Raw genomic sequence first — 26861 nt, forward strand, 5'->3', positions numbered from 1 at the left:
ATGAGGATTCTCTGACTACACTCATTGCTTGTTTTTTTCTCTTTTTATGTCCCATTTTTATGCTGAGTGAAGGGAAACTTAATAAGAACATCTGGTTATACCTTTTACCCTTATTGTATTGAAGTCACTTGTGTAACCCAAACCCAGATGTGAAGTGCGCCAAGATGGGCACAGATAAAATGCTAGTGGAGGTTTCCTAGCCGCTGCTTATCTTCCTGTGAGCGTAGGACAAGAGACATCTCTAAGAACTAAGGGGCAGTTAAATGAAACCACAAACTATAAAAGAAGCTGTACAACTTCCCTTTCAGCAAACTAGCTAGTTAGTCCTTTCATTTTTTTAAATAACAGCTTTATCGAGACATAATACACATATATAAATTTCACCCTTTTTGAAGTGTACAATGTAGTGGTTTTTAGTGTATTTACAGTTGTACAACGATCACTACTATCTTATTCCAGAACATTTTCATCGCCCCAGAAAGAAACCTGGTACCCATTAGCAGCCACTCTTCATTATTCTCCCCCAGCCCTTAGCAATCGCTCATTTACTTCGCTCATTTACTTTCTGTCTCTATAGATTTGCTTATTCTGTACATTTCATATGGATGGAATCACGCAACATGTAGCCTTTTCTCTCTTCTATCATTTTTGTGTAATGTTTCCAAATTTCACTCATGGTATATAGCATGTGCATCAGAACTTGATTCCTTTCTCTGGCTGAACAGTATTCTCTTGTATGGCCATACCACAATTTGTCCATTCATTAGTTGATAGACATTCGGGTTATTTCCACTTTTGAGCTCTAAGGAATACTGCTATGAACATTAATGTACAGGTTTTCGTTTAAAATTGTGTTTTCAGTTCTCTTGGGTATCTAGGAATGCAACTATTGGGTCGTATGGTAAATCTCTAACTTTTAGAGGCATTTTCTAAGTGGCTTTACCATTTGAATTCTCCCCAGCAGTGTGTGAGGGTTCCAGTTTCTTTACATCCTTTCAACACCTGTTATTCTATGTCTTTTTGTTGATAGTTATTCTTTTCATTATGAAGTATGGTATCTCACTGTGGTTTTTATTTGCATTTCCCTAATGACTAATGACGTTGAGCATCTTTTCATGAGCTTACTGGCAATTTATCTTCTTTGGAAAAATGTCTGTTCGGATCCTTTGCTTATTTTTAATTGGATTATTTGTCTTTATGTTGTTGAGCTGAAAAGACTTCTTTATATTTTCTAGATGGTGGACCTTTATCAGATCTCTTATTTGCAGATATTTTTCTGTGAGTGTCTTTTTACTTTGTTGATAGTATACTTTGATGCACACAAGTTTTTAATTTTGAAGAACGACTTATCTCCTTTGTCTTTTGTTGCCTGTAGGTGGTTTGAATTAAGAGTTCAGTTAAGAGCCTAATGTAGTAACCTGGCAGAGATATGACAGTGGTTTACATCAGTAGCAGTGAAACAGACATTTGGGCAGAGTATGGATATATGTTATGATAATTACGATAATAATGGCATATATCTTTGTTCAGTGGTTATTAAGTGCTAGGCACTGTTCTAAGTGTTTTATATGTTAATTCATTAAACCTAAAATCCCGTGAGATATGTATTATTATTCCCATTTTACAAATGAAGAACTAGAAGAGGACGCAGGGTTGTTAACTAACTTTTTCATGGCCATATAGCTGGTAAGTGTAAATATATTTACTATGTAAATCTACCTATAGATAAAGCCTATAATGACATCTAAAAACTTTATATGTTTTCACTATCTTTTATAATATTAAAGTTTAAAGATTATTTTACATTTCAAATTGGTTACTATTGTTATCTGATATAAAATTATACATGTGTGGGTACATGCAAGTGTATATGTATCTACATTTGTAATTATGTGATATATAAAAATACATATATACATATAAATATACGAGTATGCACACACCTCTATTCACCTGTGCATTAAGAGATGTTTGGAAGAATGTCTTCCAAGATAATAAGAAATAGTTGTCTCTGGGTTGTGGTGTGTGTGTGTGTGTGTGTGTGTGTGTGTGTTTAAACTAAAATGAATTTGTCCAATAATTATGTATTATTATTGAATTGAATATAGCTGTATTCATCTTGAAGACAAAACAAAGCGTCTTCCTACTTTTGAATTTAGACATGTTCCTAGCTCATGTCTTGTATGGATTTCCCTTATGGAAAGGCTTTATGTACAGTTTTCCCTCTATACTATGGAGTGTTTTGTAAACTATAAGAATGATAGTTATTGACCTGAGGGTCTTACTATGTTTTTTGACCTTGACTTTAGATTTCCAAGGTCTTTTCTGGTTTAAAGTCTATTATGCCCCAACAAATCGATATTTACCACCTGATGATGGTATAAACCGGGTCAGCCAACCATGGTCCATGAGCTATGTATAGCTCTCTGTCTGTTTTTAGACATCATACAAGCTAAGAATGGTTTTTATAGATGAGCATTGGAATCTATTTGATGATAATAATACTAGCTCAGAACTCCAAATAATCAAAATACTATCTCCTATAAAATACGATTCCATTCTTCTCCTTAGTAGACCTATGTTACAAAATATTATGCTCAGTAAAAATTTTGTCAAAATTTGTTTTTCTTCTTGTTTTATAAGTACCTACTTGATTTTGCTTCTTTGCCCTCAAGCCTAAAATTTTATTATCTGGCCCTTTACAGAAAAAGTTTGCCAAAGCCTGTTCTAAAAGAAACTTGCACTTGTGTCATGTCCACATGGATTCTCTGCTTCACTTTAATAGCAGTTTGAAATCAAAATGGCCATGCAGTGTATCCCTCGCTGTCCAAATCTGCTTGGATTGGATCAGTTCCTGGGTTTAGGAGAATGAATAGTCAGTGTTTTTAAAAAACAATTATCTAAATATGTTTGCTTCCTAAATTTGAGAGTAGGTGTTCGGACAGTACTTGTTTGGTACCTTCACTTGTTGAACTTCTTTTTATAACAATTGCCCGATCTGTAGCATGGTCGATGTTATTTGTCATGATATTTGTACTGTAGAGCTAAATCAGAGGTGCAACTGTCATATAGCTCTCCTGTTTTGTGGTGAGAAAATCTTAACTAGAAATATTCCAAAATTGAAGTCCAAAAATCATGCAGATGATATCTTTTTATTGTTAGTTTACTATTATGTATCGTCTTTCTTGTTTTTAATGCTGCATGAAAAACCACCCAACTAGTTGGATAACACCAACAGTTGTATCATTTTGCATTTTGTGGGTAGGCTGTTATCTTCGGTAATGTTGTTTAAAGGATTAAACTTTCTCTAGTCTCTTGACAGCTAGTATCTTTAGCAACCCTTCTCTGCTCATTTATGTATCCTGATGTGTCTTCAAGGTCATAGAGCAGAACCAGTGCTCTAATAGCAGTTTTCTAAGTAAGCATTTAGGTGGAATTCTGTCTTCCTGCCTTGATAGGGATTGTTAGCACCACCTCATATCAGAAGTATTCTTAAAATGAAAGAAGGAAACTCCTTTTCATTGGCAGACCAGGAAGTGCTCTTGATTATAAGTGTTTTGGAAAAAGGTTTTAGATAACACTGTGGATGGAACATAAATTATTCAATAAGCCTGAAGATGTTTTTCTTTATATATTTGATTCTGCCTTGTGTTAATGCAGTTGATATTATGGTATTAAATTCCCTTGGTATTGTGTTCGTTTTCTGTTGCTTCGGCTATTAACACTTTTTTTTGTCCTGCCCCTTCTCTTTCTCTTGCTTTTCTGTAAATCAGTTCAGTTGAAAGTTATCAAAGTACAGAGGTAAAACACTTGTGGAATGACTGTTTATTCATAATTCTAGAATTCCTGAGATTTAAATTTGTCAGCCATCAGGAGATTCTTTATTTATATTGTTAATGTGCCATTTGTCACAATAATTGAAATGGACAGCATGTGGTTGAAACTCGGTTTATTCATGTATTGGTCATTTTTGTCTAGCACTAGTTCACCAATGAAGTAGCTTGTCTTAATATAAGACTAAAATTTCTTTTTTGTTTCAAAGGTTCCAGGCTTTTTTAGATACTTATACTTTGAGGAATCCTTGTAGCTTTTGTTTGTGGAATATTTCTGGAATACTAATCAAGATTTTAATCTGAGTTTAGGCTTATTGGAGGATCTCATATATTGGAAAGTTGGCTTCTCTGACTGCTTAAGGAGTTTTACGTAGCTCATGTTGTTATAATGATAGTTAATATATACTTATTCATATACATGTGTACACACGTACATACATTTTTCATGTTAAATCCCCCTCAGCAATACCTTATCTTTATTCTACTGTACTTTTACATTGTCTGGATCCTTGTTTTTTGAGCACTGTTTGATGAATGTTTTATGTGGTGGAAAATTATTTTAGTTTATCATTTGGTGAATGGGGAAAATCTGTGACTTGCCTTCCTTTTAGAGGCTTTACTTAAAATGGTTAAAACAATATTGGATTTTACTTAGCTTCTTTTTAAGTATAAAAGTACATGGGGACATTTTGATCAAGTTATCACCCTTAGACTGATATCAAGATAAACATTGTAAATTCAGTTTGCTAATTTGAAAATATTGGAACTTCTGTGTTCAGTGCCTGTCTAGTGTCATACACATTAGTGACAGACTTTTCCTAGATCCCGCCTGTGGTCAGCCACTTGTTTTGTAAATAAAGTTTTTTAAAACATAGCTGCACTCATTATTTACATATTTTCTGTGGCTACTTTGACACTGGAACAGAGTTGAATATTATAGTTGCAACAGGCAATAGAGATGCTATGACCTGCAATGTTTGCCAATCACTGCAGATATTATACATGAGCGTCTTTTGTCATTAGACTTTTTTAATTGAACAAATTGGCATATAACATTGTGTAAATTTAAAGTATACAGCATGCTACTTTGACACGTTTATATATTGTAATATGATTTCCGTTGTAGCCATTTCTATTACATTACATAATTATAGTAGTATAATATTACTATCTATATTCATTATATTGTGCATTTAAACTCTATGGCTTGTTTATTACTTGTTACAAGTTTATACCCTTAAACACTATCAATCTTATCTCTCCCTATTTCCCCAACCCCCTAGTAAGCATCATTTTACTCTGTTTTTTACAGGTTTTATTTTTTTATTTTTTAGATTCTGCATATAAATGATATCGTATAGTTCTTGTCTTTCTCTGACTTATCTCTATTAGCATCATATGCTCAAGGTCCTTCCATGTTGTCGCAAATGGCAAGATAGCTTCCTTTCTCAAGGCTGAATTATATTCCATTGTGTGTGTACATATATTATACATAAGACAGTTATTTCACTTTTATATATTATATTTTCACAAATGTCTTCTGTGTCTTTTCCTCGTGTTCTACTGTCAGCCCAAGAATGATTTCTTATTCGCCATTTTGTTCCTAGTACTCATTATCGTGGTACCGAATGAATATTTGTTGAGTGAATGATGGTGTAATTACCTCACCCACACTGTATAATGTATATTTTTATTTTAACTATTCTGTGCTTTCTAGAAGGCAAACTCATTTAGAGAAATAAACCTCTCTTATGTATGTTTTCTTATAGCTCTCCAGGGTGAAACTATGTAAGTCCTGTTTTCTGACTTGGCAATCTATGCAGCAAGGGCATAGAATTTCCTGTTCTAAATCTTATCAAATCCCTGATACAGAGTTTTGATCAATATTCATCATGAAACTCATCTGTACAATATATATATATTTTGTGCAATATATATATATATATATTTATAACCTTTGATTTTAGGTAAATTTGCTAATGAGGCAAGCATTCCTATTCACATTTGGTGATAGATGTGTAATACTCTGAGGTAAATGCAAATAGTTTTCATCATTTCTGTGTTTTTTTTCCATATCTCATTTCTAGGTACAAGACATCTGTTTCAGCCATGACTGTCGCTGGGTAGTGGTCAGTACACTCCGAGGGACTTCCCATGTTTTCCCAATCAACCCTTATGGTGGCCAACCTTGTGTTCGAACACATATGTCACCACGAGTTGTGAATCGTATGAGCCGCTTCCAGAAAAGCGCTGGACTGGAAGAGATTGAACAAGAACTAACATCTAAGCAAGGAGGTCGCTGTAGCCCTGTTCCAGGTCTATCAAGCAGCCCTTCTGGGTCACCTCTGCATGGTAAACTTCATTTTCTCTTTCTCCAGTGAACCCTACAATCCTTCCCTTTATCCTTAAGTTTAGAGATCTGGGATAAAAGAAATCCATTTTTTCTAATCTGTTCAGGCGAAGACAAGATCTTAGGCTCATTTTGGACAGTCTTAATTTATTAAATAATTTAACAAATTGAAATAAATATAGTAATGGTGATCTTTATCATGCTGCTTTAACTCCCTAACTCTTTCAGTATATACGGGATACTAGGTGGCATATATACAGAGGGAGCCAAAAAAATGTATACACATTTTAAGAAAGGAAAACTGTATTAAAATTGTACTCAATATATACCAATAACAAAAGATAAATACAAGTCATGTTTGACTTCTGCAATTACAAGAGGTGCTCAAAGTGGTTACGATCAGTGTCCACACACTTCTGATTACGGCAAACTACTGCTTGAGTAACGTTGACCAAAGTGTCCACTTGTATACATTTTTTTGGAATGTATGAATGAACCCTGGTATATGGAATATGAAGTTTGAGACTATTTTCATAAATTTAGAGATTGAATTCATATCTATAGATCTTTTCCAGAAAATTCCATTTTTAACCACAATCAACACTGTAGCTCATTAAGAAATATTCATTGTTGGAGAATCATGGTCACAAGTTATGTGTATGTTAGAGCAGCATTTGCATTTTATTTGAAGATACATCTCTGTGGGATTTCTCCCAAGATATTGTAGGAAAAACAACAACAAAAATAATGTATCTTAGAGGAAATAGTTGTGTAACTATCACCCCAAGCAGTAAATGAAGCACTAGCAGAATTCCTCCTTTGTGCTCCTTTTCCATAAAAGTAAACCATGACTTTGACTTTTACGGTAGTTATTTTCTTTTTTAAAATAGTTTTCTCCTAAGGAAGTATCCTTAAATACTGTTGTTCATTTTTATATAAATGGAATTACAGAGCATGTATATTTTGGAATATTAAGTTGCTTTAAAATTATGTTTGTGAGATTAATTCATCTTGTTCTATGTAGGTTTACTTCATTTATTTCCATTGCTCCCAAAGATTCCATTGTATAATTATACTTCTGCTTGTTTATCCTTTCTACTACTATCGATGTGTATCTCGGTAGTTTCCAGTGTGGGTTATTATGTATAGTGATACAATGAAAATTTCTGTATTTGTTTCTTGGTGTAAATGTGTATTCATTTCTAAGTGGAAATGCTAGGTTATAATGTATGCATATCTTGACCTTGGTAGATTAATACTAGAGTGGTTTTGCCATTTCATTCTCAGTAGACGGACAGAAAATTTGTTTACATTAGATGACACTTTTTTCTAGTGCACTGCAGATTTTCCTTGACAGATAACAATTTAGGTTTTTAAGAATAGGGAATTTTATATAGAGAGATTATCGTTACTACAGAAAACAATATTTAATTGATCTGAAATTCATATAATATAAAATCAACCATTTAAATGTTAACAATTCAGTGGCATTTAGTATATTCACAGTATCGTGAAATCACCACTTCTCCCTAGTTCCAAAACATTTTCTTTACCCAGAAGAAAACCACATATTCTTTAAGCAGTTACTCCTTACTTCTCTCTCCCCAAGCTCCTAGCAACTACCAACCTGCTTTCCATCTCGGGGATTTGCCTGTTCTGGATATTTCATATAACTTCAATCATACAATATGTGACCTTTTTGTTTCTGGCATCTTTCCCATAGTGTAATGTTTTTGAGTTACAATCACATTGTACTATGTATCAGTACTCCATTCCTTTTTATGGCTGAATAATATTCCATTGTATGTATATACCATACTTTTTTATTCATCCATTGATGGACATTTGGGCTGTTTCCACCTTTTAGCTATTGGGAATAGTGCCATGAACATGTGAGTACAAGTATTTGTTTCTTTGCAGGTCTTTTGGTTATATACCTATCTTTATTTGTTTTAGCTTCTGCTAGAACATACATCCTTTTGTAATACCTAATCAATTCTAGATAAGTATTTTCTGTAGGAAGTTTTAAGATAGACTGAAAAAATATAGGTAAATGAAATTGTGGGGAGAAATTGTGTAACTCAAAAAAAAATTTGGAACTCTGTTTTCCCCTTAGATGATATTTTATGCTTTGGTCCTATTATTTGTAGAAGAACGATTGTTATTCATGTATATTGAATTTGAATAGTGACCCATGACCTTCAAGTTTGAAAATCTTTTAGAATCAATATTAGGAGAAAACAGTCATTTAATGAAGTATTAAGAATGTGTGTGTTTTTTTAAAGTTTAGAAAGCTGTGAGATATTCACATTATCAGACATCTGCAAGAAATTTTACTTAATTACTTACATTTGTAGGTATAAATATTTTGTCATATAATTAGGTGATAGTATAGGTTCTTTGAGGACCTTTCACTTTGTGTTGAATATTTTCCTTTGCTTAAATTTTTCCAAACACTTTATGGGGAGAGATTCAGTGTGCATATGGGAAGCTAGGTTGACCAGAGAATGAAATGTATTAGGAAAATTAGGAAGGATTTACAGTCCTTATATTTATACAGCTTCAGAAAGTATTCTTTTGAGCTTCTCTTTTCTTCCTTCCTTATTAAGCTTTACACATACCAGATTCTGTGCTAGGCTTTGGTCATAATGTGCACCAAAAATTGCTATCTCTGTCCTGTGTATCTTCTAGTCCAAGGGAAAATACAGATATTAAATGACTGTGAACAAATACCTTGCAATATATTCTTGCTGTAGGGTGCAAAATGCAAATCAGTTAAGGATTTGTCATGTGTAAAAAAAAAAACAACAAAAAAAAAACAAAAAAAAAACAAATAGTTGAACAGTAATACTTGAATTTCTGAGTAAAAATATACTCTTTTCTCTCAGCTTTATTGCTCTCACAGCTCTCTTCATGTTTTTACATAAAGCAAACAGAAGACATCTCAGAGAGGAGATTATAGACTGACAATACTGCTGCACTTAACATTCCCTTTTGAAAGCGAGGCATTTCGGACGGCATTTTCCTCCCTATAACACATATTAAAATTTTATTATGTTGGAATTTCACCCCATTACTCTGTGTAGTTTTTCTCATTTTTAAAGCACCGACATTAGAGTGATGGTCATTTTTCTTCATGTTCTTTTTGTATCTCACATGTCAAAACAAAATGGGCATTGTTGTTGGTTAGTTCTAAAAATGATGTATTTACAGTTTGTGTGGATAAACAGTCTTGATGCTGGTCAAAAACAATGTAAACTTTGAACAGGGAGGGATTCGTCTTGAAAATGAATCATGCTTCGTGGTATTACCGTTGTTTGTGTTCTTTTTAGCAAAGTAAAGGAAACTGTTAAATAACAGTTGATATAGGGATATTTCCTTTTTACTCTCTGGAGTCAGTCCAGTGTAGGTTAGGATTATTTTATCTACTTGCCATTTTTTTTTAACTTAACGGAGGATGTTTATTTATTTGAAATATATTCTCTCTAAATATCTCTTTCATTTCTGATCTTGTTGCCTGGACATTAGACTATGTGAGGGATTCTTAACTTAAGACCCATGGACATGGATAGGAAAAAATTACATCTTTATGTTTACTATCCTCTAACCAAAATTAAGTGTTGCCATTCGTTATGAATATAGACAACACACAGCAGTCACATTCCTATTACTTGTGATATTGTCACCAATAAAAACACAGATGTTTTCATATCACATTATATATGAGATCTTGAACTGTTTTGAATCACTGAAATACATTTTGAAATAATGTTTATGTTCACCATAGCTTTGAAAGTATATATTATGTAATAATATTCTTGATTTTAATACTTACTACATATATTACTATAGCAGAATGTAATTTTTAAATATATTGATAAACTATACTTCAATATAGTTGGCTTCCTTTGTAACTCTATGTCTTTTATTTCATGCCTTATTAGCTTTATTCAGAGAGAGAGTCTACAGGCTTTCCCGGGCTGTCCAAGCAGTCCCTGGCCCCAGAATGATTAAGAACCCCATATTATCATTTCTTACCTCATCTGTTTCTGTGACGTGGTCCAACTTTTGTGTTTTTTTTCTTTTTACTATCACAAGTATTTCCTTTGTTAACCATAAATATGATCTTGCACTTTTCTGCTTGAAATCTTTCAGTGTCTCACTATACTTTTAGAATGTTAGAGAAGGTCCTACCTTATTTCCAGCTTCTTGTCCCACCGCACCTAGATTTCTGTACCTTTCCCTGGCTATGCCACATGTATTCATTTCTTCGCATCTTTCCTATTTGTCTCCTCTTCTCGGCTTGAAATAATTGTTACCCATTGAACACCTACTAAAACCCTAATTCATTGTGATCTAGCTGAAAATATCATCTGTCTTGTAAGCCTCTCCTAAGCATCTCTTGATGTTGTGTCATTTGTGTCAGCTGTGGTATTGACACTGAATACACGTTGGTTATATTGTCATGTGGGAGTTGTTAGTGGACATGTCTGTCTTCCCATTAGGTTGACTTCCATGAAGACAGGGTCTTTCCCTGTCTGTATTTGTATCTTTGCACCTTGTATAGTGTTTGGTAAAATGGAGACTCGAAGGCTTTGAGCCAAGTTTCCAAACATCTTTAGAAGTTTTTCTAATAAAACAATTTCGATAGAAATCATTACTTGTCAGATGAAGAGCTTTTCATTCATGGTAACATTGCTGTTCTTTATAAGATCCATAAAATACATTCACTTATTCAACAACTATTAGTGTTTACTATGTCCAGGCACTGTTTCTGAGCTCTAAGAATACAGCAGGAATAAGAGGAAAACATCCCTGTTCCCGTAGAGCTGACCTTCTAGTGGAGTGATATGAACAATAAACAGGACAGATCGATAGATGATAGATAGATACATTTATGTGCTATGGAGAAAAAGGATGGAAGGGGAATAGGGTATGCCGGGAGAGGATTGCAATTTGAAATTAGTATGTTTCCTGCAGACCTTACTGAGAAGATACTGGAACACAGATCTGACGGAAGTATGGGAGAAAGTCATGCAGGTATCTGGGTTACATGTTCCAGGCAGAAGGAACAGCTAGTGTTGAGTCCCTGAGCTGAGAATGTGGCTGGAGTGTTCGAGGAAAGGGAGGGAGGCCAGTGTGTCCAAAGCATAGGAGTAGAAGCATTGAGTAGAAGATAAGGTCAGGGAGGAAATGCGGCCTGGTCATGTCAGTCTTTGACTTGAACTCAGAGTGAGCTGGAGGAGCTGTGGAGTTTTGAGAATAAGAGTGACCTGGTAAGCCTCGCTCCGGCAGGATCAGAATGGAGATATATAATAAGAATGCCCAGTCTGTAGGTTGACATGGGTTGAAGCCTACTGAGACCAGTTTGGAGAGTATTGCAAAAATCCAAGTGAGAGAAGACAGGGCTTAGACTGAGTTGTTTAAAGTGGAGATTCTGAGGAGTAATTGGATTCTTGGTATATTTTGATGGAGGGGCATCAGGATGTCTGGTCTGTTTTATGTCAAGTAGGAGAGAAGAGAAGAGGCAGAATGACGAGCATGGCTTTTGGCCTGCACAACTGGCAGGATGGGGTTGCTGTCAAGTGAGATGAGAAACACAGGGTTAAAGCAGGTTTGAGGATAGGGACAGGATCAGGAGTTTGGGACATGTTTCATTTCCTTTCTATCATTGACTGCCTAGTGATGTTAAATAGGTAGTTGGTTTTATGACACTGGAGTTTAATGGAAAGGGCTAGGCTGAGGATACATGTTTGGAAGGCATAGACAAAGCCAAAAGCTGGATGAGATCACCTAGTGAGGGAGTGAGGACTAAAAAACGAGAACATGAAGACGTCTGGGGACTGAGCCCTGGGGCCCTCCTACATGAAGTAGCCAGTGACATAGAAGGAAAACCACTGGTGAGAAATCCTAGAGGCCGAATGAAGAAATTTTTTTTCTGAGAAAAGAGTGATTAATGTGTTTAATTCTGCTAATATGCCAATTAAGATAAGGACTGAGAAAAAGAAACAATACCATCCAATTTAATAATGAACAAGACAGGTGACTTTGATAAGAGCAGTTTTGGTAAGCTGTAAGGGCCTGATAGGAGTAGATTTTAGTTAAGAATGGGAAGAGAGACGTTGGAGGCTAGTATTGACTAGTCTTTCAAGGAGCATTGATATAAAGGGGAGCAGAAAAATGGGGAATAATTAGAGGGGAAAACTGCTTATGTTTTCTCATGGAGATAGGAAATGAGGATGGTTGCAGGTATTGGGAGCTTTAAGGATAAAGGCAAAGGTTGGAAAAATGGTCCTCTAGGGGCACGTAGGCATTCCTTTACCAGTTAGTAAACTTTGGCTGAATGAAGACAACATGTCTCCCACTGGTATGATGCCGCTAGCAAATTTAATTACAAGCCTTTGCTTTCCAACTTCAACACCTGGTTTCTACACCTGAATTGCTTTCCATTAATTTCTTCAGGTAAGCATTGAAAGCATCTTTCAAGCTCAGCTCAGCTCAGACACACTTTCTCCCTCTTAACATGTCAAACTTCATGTATTTGCTCCTTCTGTATGCTCTTTATCAGTATTTGTTGCTCTCTACTTTCTAGCTATTATTTTTGATGATCTCCATTATTAAGGTATAACTTGGGGAAGCAGTGGGAGGCCCTGGAGTCAGACTCCCTGGGGTGAAATCTATTCTCCATGACTCCCTAACTCTGTAATCTTAGACAAATTACTTAACCTACCTGTGCCTTAATTTTCTTTCTGTAAAATGGGGGACATGATATTATCTACCTTAGAGAGTTACTGTGAGGATCAAAGCACTTTGAGTAGTGTTTGGCACATGTCGACTACTCAGTAAAAGATTAGCTGCTATGATGAGTATCATTATTAATACTGTTTATTATTGAGGACATATATAGGATTGAGTCATTTTTCATATTTTTATACAGTGTCTCTTATCCAGAAAACAGAATAAGTGAATAATTCACTGAATAATGATGGACTCAAATAAAATTGTGACCTTATTGTATGTAGGCTTTTGTAGTATTTTGAACTCAGTATTGATAAGTTGACCTGATATTGTTTCTGAAATTATGGGCGATACCAGCACAAAACTGAGAAATGAAGGTAGTATAATTTTTTTTCTTTTTCATCTGTTTTTGCTCATTTAAAGCCATACATCAGAAAATATAAATTAATTAATCCACCTATTTGATAAATTAATCCACCTATTCTTGAGCCTTTGCATTTCTTTATTTTGCAAATTAGTTTTCCAATTTAGGTTCCAGAATAAGACATTGATTCTGTGATAGGGCTTTTAAGGAATTTGTTTTTTCCTGTTATTTCTGTTGAGCTAACAGAGGGATTTTGGATACTCTAGAGTTCCTGGAAGTGTCTTCTTTCCCATTAACTTATTGGTCCTCAGGGAGGAGTTGTCTTCGAATCACAGCTTCTGGCATTTGAATTCCAGATTCTGCTTCTTCCAAATGGAAGTAGTTGATGAGACTCTGAGGCCTTCAGAGGGGGCCTCTGATTTCTTGGACTCAAAGCCTCCATGTTTTAGTAAAGTACTTTTACATAACTGGTAGTATCATTTTTCTTTTTAGCATCTGAATGATGCATTCATTTTACCACTCAGAAACTCTGTTTATAGGCTTTATTTGATGGTTTATTGTAATTGCTTACTTTTGTTGATCAGTAGTTTTCTTGATACAGACCACATCACAATTGTAAATACAAAGCAACCACACATTTCAGCCTTATATAGTTTCACCTACTTAAGACAATCAATAATAATGTGATGTTTCTTGACTTCTCTTTCCACATCACTGTTTACTTGTGGATTGAAGTTTCCATTTGTATGTTTTAATTTTTGCCAAGAAAAATCAATCATGTGCACTGTAGTTCTGCTTTAAATTTTATGCCTCATATGACACAGAGTATGTGTGTGTGTGTATGCATATATATATATATATATATATATATATATATATAAAATGGTATATGCATGTTAAATGGATAAAAATCTTCTGTTAGGCTATCTTAATTTAATACCTGGGTTTTACTGGTTATATGTACTTTATTGTTTTAGCTCAGATGAAGTTTTGTTTTTAATTGGTCGTTTTCAAATCTAATAAAAGTTTTCCTAGTGAATTTGTTTTCTTATAAATTCTTTTATCATCCTTTTAAAAATGCTGCTGTAACAGTATGCTAGTCTTTACACACACTGTACACCAAAGTCATACATTTAAAAATATTTTCATGTCACTTCCTATTGTTTCTTATAGCAGATGAGTTCTTCAGGAAAGTGGATTGAAAAGAGAGACCTGAAAAAGGTGCTTTCATTTAAGTAGCACTAATTGAAAAAAACCATCTATTAAACAAAGATAGCATAATTTTTAATAGACTATTTTATAGAGCAGTTTTAGGTTCACAGCAAAATTGAGGGGACAGTTCAGATAGCATAGTTGTTGAAGAAAATAAAATTACTTGTGGAGTATCTTTAAAATCTCTTTTATTGCTCCTAAATTATAGCTTAAAATTTAGTGCTATAAAAACGGATTAAACTCAATTTAAATATTTTATTTTTGTTTATTTCATTTGGAATATGCCACTTTTTTTCTCTCGGAAAGTTTTCCCTTAAAATAAATGCCAGATAAGGTAGTGAGCAATTGAAGCTAATTTGGAATTTCTTGTTTTGCTTTTTGCTGCTTATGAAATATTTTGTATTTTTTCTGTATTTTTTTACATTGGCAAATCATAGACTCCAGGTTTCAGTAGTTTTGTTTTTTAAATGGTTAATGAGACACGCCTCTAGAGGGCGATCTTTTCTAAACTTTCTTGTGATTGTGTTCATGGCAATCCTGGCATGAACCTGGTGTACTGTGGATGTTGGTGTCTTATAAGGTCTTATAATAACCCAGCTTCCTTCTTATTATGTTTTCCATGGTTTTTTTCCCCTCAAAGTCTTCTTAGAGAATTGGACTTTTGAACTATATTTCTGTCAATTAATATCCATTTTTAGTACTCCATCCAGATACCTAGCTCCTGTAAATTCATTTAGGTAGTTGCATGGAGGCAAATTTTTAGTTAATCATTTAAGTAAGTGGTGTCTGCCTGTTCTAAACATTCCTTTTTTTGATTCTCTATATGTTGCTATTCAAGGACTTACCTCTGTACTTTATGGGACCAGAGTGATTAAACTCCACTATTGAGACGTTATTAGGGCTTATAGTTAATCTCTGCTTCTCATTTCTATTAAAATTTATTAGAGTTTTATTGTTTTTCTCTAGCTATTTAGTATAACTTTATCAAAGTAATACATGCATTTATTATAAAACCCAAATAATACCATACATTTATAATGAAAAATGGCAAACTCTGCCCTACCCTTCCCCCCCATCCCCGCCACCGGCCAGGTGTCATTCCCCAAAGGCTGTGCTTCTTTCAATTCTTAATAGGTTCTTCCTTGCTGTTTTCCTTGTTTTGCTTCTTTCTGGAAATTATATTAGTTGGATAATGAATCTCCTACATTGAACCCCTGACTTTCTTTTCTATTGTCTATCATTCTATCTTTTTGTTTCACTTTATGAGAGTATCCCCAAGTTTATCTCGTAATCTTACTGCATTTTTATTTTGGCAACATAATATTATTTATTCTGAATGTTTCTTTTATTATCACATTCTTATTTTATAGATGTAATATAATTTATCTCTTTGATAGTTATAATTTTTAAAACATATTTTGCTCCTTGCATTAGCTCTATCTCCTCTGAGTTCCTTTTTCTTTTCTTTTTTTTTGGTGATCATTATCTTCTGTATTAGAGCTATGGTTCTCAATTGAAATTATAATTTACCTAGGTAGATTTAAAAATTACTGAAATACGCAGGCCCAATCTCAGGCTGATTAAACCAAAATATTGACCTGAATGTCTAGGAAGCCTTGGCTGATCATTCTTATTTTATTTAGAAATTTTATTATTTATTCATTAATTTATTTCACGATTTCATTTTATTGAGCTAATCAACAAATCCATACTAAAGAACTGGTTGGAAGCTCTTTGAGCATGAGTAGATCATACTAGCTTATAGGTCCCACTGGTCTGTTAGGTGAGACTGGCAATTTTATTAGGGTGCCCCAATCAATACTATTTGTAGATCATTTCACTTAGACTGGTCAGTTTCCCCATAAAGGAAGCATCTGTTGGGGGTGGTGTTGGCGTGATGGAGACCTTCTGGCAATAAACTTAGAAGTTAGTTTTCAAGGAGTTGAAGGAGTTACATTATTTTAGTTTAGTGATTAGAATAAAAAGAAGATTTGGTGTATCTATTTGCATTACTTTTCCAATAGGAAGACAAGAAAGTTGTAGTCAGGTTCCGCTGAAATATTTTTTCAAAATTTAGTTTTAGAAAAAACGGAGAGGGAGAAGAGTAGGAATTAGGCTTCTTAGGATACATAATGGCCAGTGTCTGAATGATTGACCCAAATAAACAGATTTAGAAATGATCAGACTTGAGAGTAGCAGCCATGAGTAGTTTTGATCTTAAAATGTGAGCCGGAAGTAAAAATTGGACTGCTGGCTTACAGTTTGTAAACTACAAAAGGGTAAGGAGAGTGGGGTCAGGGTAGTGAGCATACTGAGAAATAGAAACTATTATAGTTCTTACGATTATAGTTCTTAGCATAAAATGATGTTTAGATTTGGAGGAGGATGAGAAAAGGAAAGGGATTTAAGGTTCATTGGAAAAGTTATTAACATTGGATGATGTGTTTTTGCAGGTGAGAATATTGAAGCTAGAATGAGGCACAAGAGTGAAACCATTTCAGAATGGATAGAGTGAATTAATGTGGGTATTGTTAGCAGCTTCAGAAGAGACAGGCCATTCCATTTTCAGTGTTTAGAACCATCCCTAGTAGGGAATGCTTAATAAATGTTCAGTTATATTTCACTCTTGTCTAATTTTGGAGTGGATTGAAAGGTGCCCACATTTGATACAATCATGGATGAGAAAAGCTATGAAATGACAGTACTGATAAATGAATATGGTTTTCTGGCAATAATCCAGCTGATTTTAAGAAAAAGTGTTTCTGCTAAGGCAGAAGAATTATGGGGAAATAGAGTCAACATTTCTTAGGTGCCCAGATATGGTCATGGTATCCCTCTTTGTGGTTTTCACTCTCAGGGACTTTCTAGCTAAAAGGAGCTTTTATGTATACTGTAAATTCATGGTTTTGCTTTTGGAAGAAAATCAGTTTAGAAAACAAGGACTTAACTATTTATTAATATTCATATGATGTACTTTGATTTCTTTCTCTTTTTTTGTTTTTGGTGAACAATTCTCTCTCACAAATTTTTGATAGACAGCTACACTGGGTATGGGTTTCCGGTGTTCTTCATGAACAGAACATGGAAATATATTGTGATAGAATGATATTTAAATGTTTTTAAGCTGGAAACAAAATACATAAAAGGTTTTATCTTCTGTGCTGTCAAAAATGCTGATTTGAACCTTTTGCATTATACTCCCATCTTTGTACGGTTGTTAAAATCTGCTGCTCTTTCCCATCTGAAGGAAATGCATCTTTGACACTTCTCATGACCTGAGTCATGATGCTGAAAGAGAGCCAGAAAATATCCTTAACAGTCAAGGGTAAAAAGAAGGCTTCCATGAGGTGGGGGCGGGGAGCAGGAAAGAGGTTGTGGGGAGAACAGCACCTTTGCTATGGCTAGTTCGGCTTATATCTTTTTGATTATTAGGAAAGTTGCTTACATTTTACTACCGTAGTTGTTATGCAACAGAAAACACTTTGATATTAAGATTTGTTTTTGCCTTCATGTTTAATGTTTAATGCATTTGAAAAAGACAAGTTCTGCAAATGTTAAATAATTGAGTCTTCCAGGTTTAGAAAATTGCAACTTAAATCTGGCAATTATTTAATATTTTATCTTGTTAAAGTGTCTGATTTTACTTCAGAACCAACTCTCAATTCTTCAACATCTTATATGTTTAACAGTGGAAGTAATAAAGTTATATTTGTTGAGTGATGCAGACAAGTTTCTATATTTTTTCCCATGAACAGTGAAGTGCTTCTGTTTGCTCTGTTGACATGATACAAAATTCATTGTGAGATAGCATGGGAGATCTGAGTGTAGGGTATTTTCAAAAAAAGAATTTCAGTGAGGATTTATTTATACTTTGGGGATATCTTTTAATTCCAAATTTGGTCTAAGAGATGCTAGATTATGGGGTTTTTAATTGTGGGGATTTTTCACATCTTTATTTCTGAGCACTTAGTCCCAAAACTCTATGTGAGCTCAAGTAAGAAGAGTGGGAAAATTTGAGGGTGCTTAAGTATGTTAGTTTTAGGAATAACTTTTCCTGTTAAAGTACGAGGCCCTAGATCTTTTTCTTTCGTTCTTCTAATTTACACAGAGTTTGCTTTTCCCCTCTAGTGTTAAATATAATCTATTTACTGTTTTGTTTGATTTTTGGTTGTTGAAAGAGTGGCTACAATGCTAATGTTTAAAATGAACTAAAAGTTGCTGAAACTTCTTAAATATTAAGGGTTTAAATTTCCTGTATCCCAAATCTTAGAGTGCTCTAAGAATAATAAAGTAAGGTAATGAACTTCCCACTTATGGAGGGCGATTTTGTTTATTCATTTTAAAAATTTGTGTTGGCTATGTGATCAAGTCTAAATTGTGCCACAAATATAGTGGAGAGGAAATGGAGCCAAAATATTTTTCTATAATATATTTTATTGTCTATCTCAATACATCTTTTATCTCTGAAGCTTTTTGGACATATCTCTTATATTTCCCCCCACTTGTATGTTTGGCATCTTATAAACATTGTTTCTAACTCTTGATCTCATCTCCCTGTGGAGGCTTATGTTTGCATCCCTAGCCTCCTAGTTCTAAGCCCACTTCAGTATCTTTTTAAAGGAGCATCGACAACCTACTTACAGTTTTAGCAACAGTTAGATCCTTTTGACATTTAATTTTTATGTATAAACTTTCTAAATTTATTGAGTTTATGTTAGATTTAAGTAAAGAAAAATAGCCAAATTTACATGTAGTCGTGAGCACATTAAGATAATAATTAACTGGTAAAAATGTATTCAGATTCAAAAAGGAAAACCAACTAGCAAATTGTTTATTTAAAAATGTATATATTTATTTAAGTATATATAAATATTTGCATAAACATATATACATTGATAAATAATTATTTAATAATTAGTACAGTTTTAATTCTCCAGAACATGCAGTTTTAATTTTACTGATATTTAATAAGCACTAGTGTCACGTTCCAGGCAGCCTGCTTTGTATGTAGTGAGAAGAAGTGATGACGATATCATTAAAAACCTCAACCCCATCTTGCAAAACAAAACAAAAGGTTGGTTTCTTGTTTTCAGGTCGATTTTTGTGGGACATTTATCTTCCTACCATTCCACCCCTCCCCAAATACTTATAGTGATGTCTGTGGTACCATGAACTGTTTACATAAAAAAGCAACAAGTGTTTTTCTTGAGATGCATAAAGGTTTGCAGTATTCTGTACTTCACCATCTGTCACTCCCTCCAAAAGTTACAGGGACAAACAAGTCAATGCCCAGTCAGAATTGTCCTTGAACTCTTTCCATCTTGAACTTTGTCACCTAAACCGTTTGGTTGTTGTGTTAACAGTCGTTTACAAGTCTTATTATTCATTTTCTTTTAATTGCATGTTCTACTTCCTTGGCTCCTGTGAACAAGCATTGCTTCCGTCCAGTTTGGTATGTGGGTCAGAAGGCACTGTTTCTCACCAGGGCGCTGCTGTTTCCTTTTCCTACTTGAATAGATTACAGATTATACTGGAATACGCCTGAGAAAAGGTCAAAAAGGAGGGTGAATGTCCTGGAACTGCAGCTGGGAAGCTTGTCGTTCTCATCTAGGATAGTGGGGGTAAAAAAGACAGAAAAAGAGAGAGAAATAGAGACCTCCATCCCAACCCAAAACGTCCCACATTCAGGAACTTCCCATTTGCACAGGATACTTTTTATATTATCTGAAGGGATTCTATTTGGTTTTGATTAAATAATTATCGAGTGTTTGGCTGAGAAAGCTTTAATGTTAATTTAGATGGCAAGCAAGAGCTAAGCAGTGTTTTTAACTTTTCAGAGCCCAGATCTCCAGTGATAGTTTCAAAACAAGCTACCATTGTACTCATTTTGACAGAGTCAAGAAGTCAGGAGCTTTTCAACTACAGAGTTAACTTAGTTAAACGCATTGGTATATTTTGGATTTTTATCCCTGTCCTTTCCACAACAGGATATTAAAAGCAGACCAAAAGTTTTGATCTTCTGTGGAAAGTAAAATGCACACACACAAAAGCCCCATATGAACTCATTACCCAGGTTTTATTTTGGAAAGATATCACGTAGGGAATAGATAATCATGTAGAAGTCTTAGAGTAGGGAAATTGTTGGAAGGAGGACAATAATGGGATATTTGGGGGTAGGGATCTTCCCATAGAATTATCTTCTCAGGAATGCCAGCTTGTCACGTCAGCAATGGCTTTCAGTGTGCCTCATTAATTCAGTTTCAAAATTTAAGAGTTCAAAATATTAACAGACCAAGGACACTGACTGAGACTGGGTCTTGTAGATGAGTGTGTGGAGAGGTGATGAGAACAGAATATGATACTATTGTAGGAATCTAATACATAGGAAGGTTTCTATTGTAAAACCTTCAGAGAAACGGAGTGCCTAGTGTATGTGCTCTGTGTCCCTGTTAAGGATCAAAAAGTGAGAAGATAATGCAGACCTCCTACTAACACTGGTCTCCCATAGGGCACTGTCAACACTGCCTAGTGTCCTTTTGCTGTTTTAGAAATGAATCTCTGCCGTTTTCATATTTATCCCTGCATCCCTAATGACAACAAAGGACAATGCTCCTTTATCCTCCAGACATGCTGTTTGGTCCTCTTTACTGGATTGTAGTCCTTAGTTTCTTACCCCTTTTGCTAGAATCTTCCTTGGATCCCCATCACCCACAATCTGTAGCTTGTGCCTCTAGAAAGCTAAAACAAAGTTTTCTTTCTCACTGATGTGATACTGTTTTAAGGTACTTTCTTATCTACAACTCTGATTGAATACTGAATGCTGTTTTAACTGCTTTTATTATTCCCTTTGGTTTACAGTATGAGGGAACAGGGAAATTTTTTAAAGGGGGAGATGGGGAAGAAGGCATCTAATTGCATTTTTATCTTATTTTTCCTCTTGTTTTCATTTAAGAAGAAATGCATGCATACACATAGATACACTGAAATTAGTTTAATATTTAGCATAATCTGAGATGGTTAACAATTTCAGGATCTGGCTGGCTTCAGAAATTTCTCGCAGCTGGCCATTTGCCACGTTCACGTGTTCTCACATCACTTCATTCAGAAGCTAATACCAAGCTGGCAGCGTCTGCAGAGAAGGTAAAGATAAGACAGAAAGGAGTCTAGCTGCACAGCCACATTACCTGAGAGTTGTTGCTGATGGCTTTTCCACAAACGTTCAAGTTTGTCAAAGCCCAGTAAATCTTAGAAAGTTTATTTTCCTTGTAGCATCTGTGTTTTATAATGGGTCTTTTAATTTGTTTTTACTTGGTCTGCAGGGATTTCTTTTGTCCGGAGTTTTCAGACTCTGTCTTTTTTTTTTTTTTCCTTCTTTTTTTTCCTGTGGAAGTGAGTCCGTTAATGATGACTGGTTTGGGAATATGCCTCTCTGCAAAGCTGACCTGACACGCTATTCCTCCAGTGCAGCAACAAAGCCCATTGTTATTTTCTCTCTCTACTTTTATCCTCAACTTAATCCATTTTCCTCTGTGTTTTTATGGTATAGAATGTCTGGGAAAATATACTTTGGGACAATGCATAAATGATAAGATGGCACTTTGGAGTTAGCAAAACTTTTAGTACACAGATTGCACCATGTCAACCTCACATGCAGGCAGTGGTACCGTGTATTAGTAAGAAGGTTGGGAGTTCCTTTACCCCCCTGTATAAGCCATCTGCAGGTATTCTTCATCTAAAACAGGAGAAAAAAATTAAAAACGAGCACATGAGGTTGTTTTCATAATTCATTTTTCAAAAATGCAATCATATTCAAGTAAATACAGAGAGTCAGTGGTTAAATTAAACCCCAATGTGAACTGTTCTGATTTAGTGATTTGTCGTAACATTAAAAACAATAATAACCATAAACAAATAAACAACTGAAAATAAAGTGTCCTAGCTTTAAACATCAAGGGATGTTTTCTAAATTCTGATTTTTAAATGATTTTCTATTTCCAAATAGAATTGCTCCTTTAATTTATTGAGAAACCATTTTATTAGCATTTGGAATTTTTTCCCTCCAAAGGATCTCTGTCTATCTTGGGGACTGGTAAACCTCTAAAGGATCAAAGCTCTAGTGGATTTGGATAAAGACCCAAAAGCCTGAAGGCTTATGGAAGTTTATCTATATAGAGTAAGCCCAAAAAACTAGGATGAGAGTCTTAGAAGAGCTTATTTTCTCATGAGATTTTTGGGACTTCCTCTGTTTGGATGTGCCAGAAATAGTGTGAGAATATCCATTCTCATGGCATTTGTCACTTACAGGTCTTGTCCCAGCTGGAATTGGAAAGTATAATGGTGTGTGAAATAGTATATGTATTTTAAGACTTTATGAAGCCCAGCAGTAAAACTGCAATTAAACAACCTCTGCTATTTTCAATGTATTTGTATAAAAAAAAAAAAAAAAAAAAAGCAAGCATAGTAAAGAACGGTTAGTGAAAGTTACATTTAGCACTTATGTAGTAACTCTTCATTGATCTCAAAAAATTTTAATTGGACCATTCCTGTCATATAGATGCCTGAGAGGTGGAGCAAAGAAATAGTGTTACTATCCCTCTTTGTCCAAAGGGAAATTGAAGCCTAAATTGACGTCTAAGACTTGGGGCACTATAAGTTTCATCCTGCTGAACCTCATTGTACTAAGAAGCTTCCAGCTTAATGGAAAATTCTGGCTTGGAAATTTAGCCTTGATATAACTAAGGAAGTGTTTCAAGATTTATTTTTCAAGTTACTGAAATCCAGGCTCCTGGCCTACTCTACACGAGACTAAGCAGAGTAGTGAGAGGCATGGATTCCAGCACCTGACTATCTTCTGAAGTACTTTGAGTCCCCTCCAAAGTTAATTTGTTTTCTACATACCACAGGGCTGTATTTTCCTCTACTTCCTGGGTATGGGGAAAAAGACATTTTCTTCATTCATTCAGAAACATTTACGGAGCTGTCAATGATTAGTGAGACATTGCCCCATACTCGGGAGGAGTCTCCAGTTTTCATGGAGGATAAATCTGGAGGTTTGTTCGAGTCTAGCTGCATTTACAAAGAAAATCCATGACACAAGAGATAGGGAAAATTAATGTTTAACCAAAGACTTTGAATAGTACAAAGGAGAAGAAGGGATCATTACATTATTTTTGTGTATTTGATTTATTGAGTATGAACTTTTTAAAAATTTGGTTTAAATTTTAATGTATATATATATTTTTACATGTAGTTCATTAATTGTCAGCTAATGAAATCTCTTGTCTAAGCTAGTTCCCTCATTTTACTAACTCCTGATGTAATTGTGCACATATCTCTCATCTTATCCTTTATTTTCTATTAGAAAAGTAAAGGTAAGAAGATACCAAGTTCCTTTGTGCTCAAAATTTGTGTACCTTATCTCCCATTTTAAGTTGTCCCTTTAACACAACAATAAAAATGTCTTCTTCCATTTTGTTCCTAAGACATTTTGCAGATATCTTTATTAGCATGTTTTCTCCCGTTTAAAATTTTTTGTTTATGTCTTTTGGTGTCATGCTATGAGCTCTCTAGGACTTCCTTGGAGTTATTCATCCAGGACTAGAACAAGGTCTCATACCAATAGGCTCAAAAAGTGTAAAGTGAAAGAATGAATGTTGAATGAAACCTTTGCTTGGTATAGTTTCATCTTGTTAATGTCATCTTTTCAGCTGCAAAGTCCTTAAATCTGTCTTCTATATCCATTAGCTTGATCATTTTTTAATCAGCGTTCTCTTTACTTAACCCTTTCCATCTGACTTTTTAACTCTTTACTGAAACTACCCTATTGAAGTTTACCAGTTAGTAGCTTTCTCTCTTGAGTTTGTCTTTCTGAACCATGTCATCATTGACCATTTTATTAACACATTTATTCTTTCATTAAAGCTATTTTTATAAATTGCTTGCCATATCCAGTAAAATACAGCAGTCTCTCCCCCCTTACCTGCAGTTTTGCCTTCTGCGGTTTTTCTTACCTTCAGTCAACCATGGTCTAAAAATACTAAATGGAAAATTACAGAAAGAATTCAAGTTTTAAGTTGCATGCTGTTCTGAGTAGTGTGTTGAAATCTCTCCCACTGTCCCACTCTATCCTGCCTGGGACGGGAATCACCACTTTGTCTAGTGTATCCATGCTGTACATACAGTACGATAAGATATTTTTGAGAGTGATACCACATTTATATAACTTATTACAGTATATTGTTATGATTGTTCTGTTTCATTGTTAGTTATTGTTGTTAATCTCCTACTGTGCCTAAGTTATAAATTAAACTTTATCATAGGCATGTATAAATAGGGAAAGACATACATAGTATATATATATGGTTTGGCACTGTCTGCGGTTTCAGGCATCCACTGGGATCTTGGAATGTATCCCCATGGATGAGGGGGGACTACTGTGTAAGACAGATACTACCCCTATTCTCATGAACATAAAATCTACCCAATTTACGTTCCCCTTTCAGATGGGCTGGATTTCAGAGGCTACATCATAAACATAGACACCAGGAGTAAAAGTCCATAAATACTTGGGTATTGCTTGACAATACAGTGTCAGGCTGAGAGGCATAGGTCTGAAGTATCTAGTAAGGTATTCTGAGGTTGTCCTTTATCCTGGTGAGCTGTGGGGAACAAGTCATGGCTAACTAAACTGCAAAATTTGGAGCTTCTCAGTGAATCACTTCATTTTCCTAAACGACTCTTCCTATCTAAAAGTTCAGTGAGCTCAAAATCGGAACATCTGAACTGTTTCCTTGCTGAAGAACTTACCTAATTCATCTCTGCTTCAGTTGACAGGTTTTTTCTAAATCTGAAATCGTTTTATCTTCCTACTGCTTTCCATTATAATTTTCTCTTCTCGTTAGAAATCCCTTGCTATTGCTCACATATGTGGCATCCCTTTACACCCTCTGCTCTTCATGTTATCCTCCATGCTCGGAATATTTCTTCTTTCCTACTCATTCAGATTTTGCCCATCTTTCAAAGCATAGGTCATGTTCCATCTGCTCCGTGATCTCTTCTCCAAGTAATTGATCTCATATGTACTTATCTTTAGTACTAGGCAGTTAGAACATAATTATTCCTGTTTCATGCGTATTAGACTGTAAGCTTCGTGACAACAGAGAATGCAGTCCTCACAGCATGTAATCTTAGGCTAAGGCACTTAACAAATATTTGACTACTAGTTGTAAAGTGTGTGTGTTATACACAGTTCTTGAATTTCCTCAGCTTGTGACATAGTTAATGTTGTGGTCTGATTTCATATCCAAATTAGTATTACCATATTTGTCTAATCGTATGTCTTGCAACTGTTTACATCTACATTGGTCTTAAGAGTATCATAATAAGTCACTTTGAATGACTTAACTATGAAACAGTTTTTCTGGTACTCCTCCACAAATATCAAATGTTGTAATAGGATTTCACTCTTCATATTACCTAGAAGGTTTCTTGTTGTATGAATGTAGATATTATTGAGTAATTTGTTAAATGGCCTAAAGCAGCTTGTGCACATTTTGAATGTTGTCTTTTATTTACCTCTATGAGTGTGGGTCGCTTCAGTTAACTTTAATGTGAATTCTGGTATGCAAATTGGGGGGATAGATAGATGTTTATTGTTTGTGAATTTGTCTTTCTCCTTATTTTGCTAAAGAGATGTTTATAAGTGTTTAACTTGATAATTCCATAGATTTGTGTCCAAGAAAGACGTTGCATTTGGTTAAGCCATTATCCAACTTCATCTTGTAATGATTTTTTAAAAGGAGCCTGTTACTTTTCCACTACCTCTGAAGCTACCATTAGATACAGTGTGGTGGTTCTCTCTCTATAGTGAATCCATTCTAAGAGTAAATATTTTCTGGATGTCTTTTAGAAATATTATTACTTAAGACCTTTTGATGGGGGAGGTCTTTAGTTTCCTATATAAATCTGTCTCTTTAATTCAAATTAGTAAAAAAAATATGTGTGGGCTCACTGTCACTGTTATTTATAAAATACTATATTTATTGCTAACCATATCACTGATGCAGATATTTTTATGAAAAATCAAGAAAAATGATTTGAAAAGAACATTGGGTTAGTAAGGTGTTTTCTGTATTGAAAAGTTGTTGGATTATAAATACTGGTCTCATTTTCATGACATGGAAAATGTCAATTTTTACAAAGTTTCTGTGTAAGTGCATGAATTATAAGAATCACTATAAAATTCCAATAATGAAAAAAATGTGGTATTGATGACAGGACAGAGATGTGGATCAATGGAGCAGAGTCCAGAAATAGACCCACACATGTATGATCAATTGTTTTTGTTTTTTTAAAATATTTTATT

The 26861-nt window shown here is 34.6% G+C and overlaps 1 protein-coding gene across 32 annotated transcripts in view; it reads left to right on the forward strand.

The window, feature by feature from the left end:
* The window catches only part of BCAS3 (BCAS3 microtubule associated cell migration factor), a 520381-nt gene that overhangs the window by 184048 nt on the left and 309472 nt on the right, over positions 1 to 26861 (forward strand). For all 32 annotated transcript variants that reach the window (XM_088802094.1, XM_074320579.2, XM_074320576.2 and 29 more), the window contains exon 15: positions 5921 to 6185. In XM_088802094.1, the coding sequence (XP_088658220.1) occupies positions 5921 to 6185 (265 nt within the window). The remainder of the gene's footprint in view (positions 1 to 5920; positions 6186 to 26861) is intronic.

Source organism: Rhinolophus sinicus, chromosome 12 (genome assembly GCF_057876585.1).
Source record: "Rhinolophus sinicus isolate RSI-liver-muscle chromosome 12, RSI-T2T, whole genome shotgun sequence".
NCBI classification, from domain to species: Eukaryota; Metazoa; Chordata; class Mammalia; order Chiroptera; family Rhinolophidae; genus Rhinolophus; species Rhinolophus sinicus.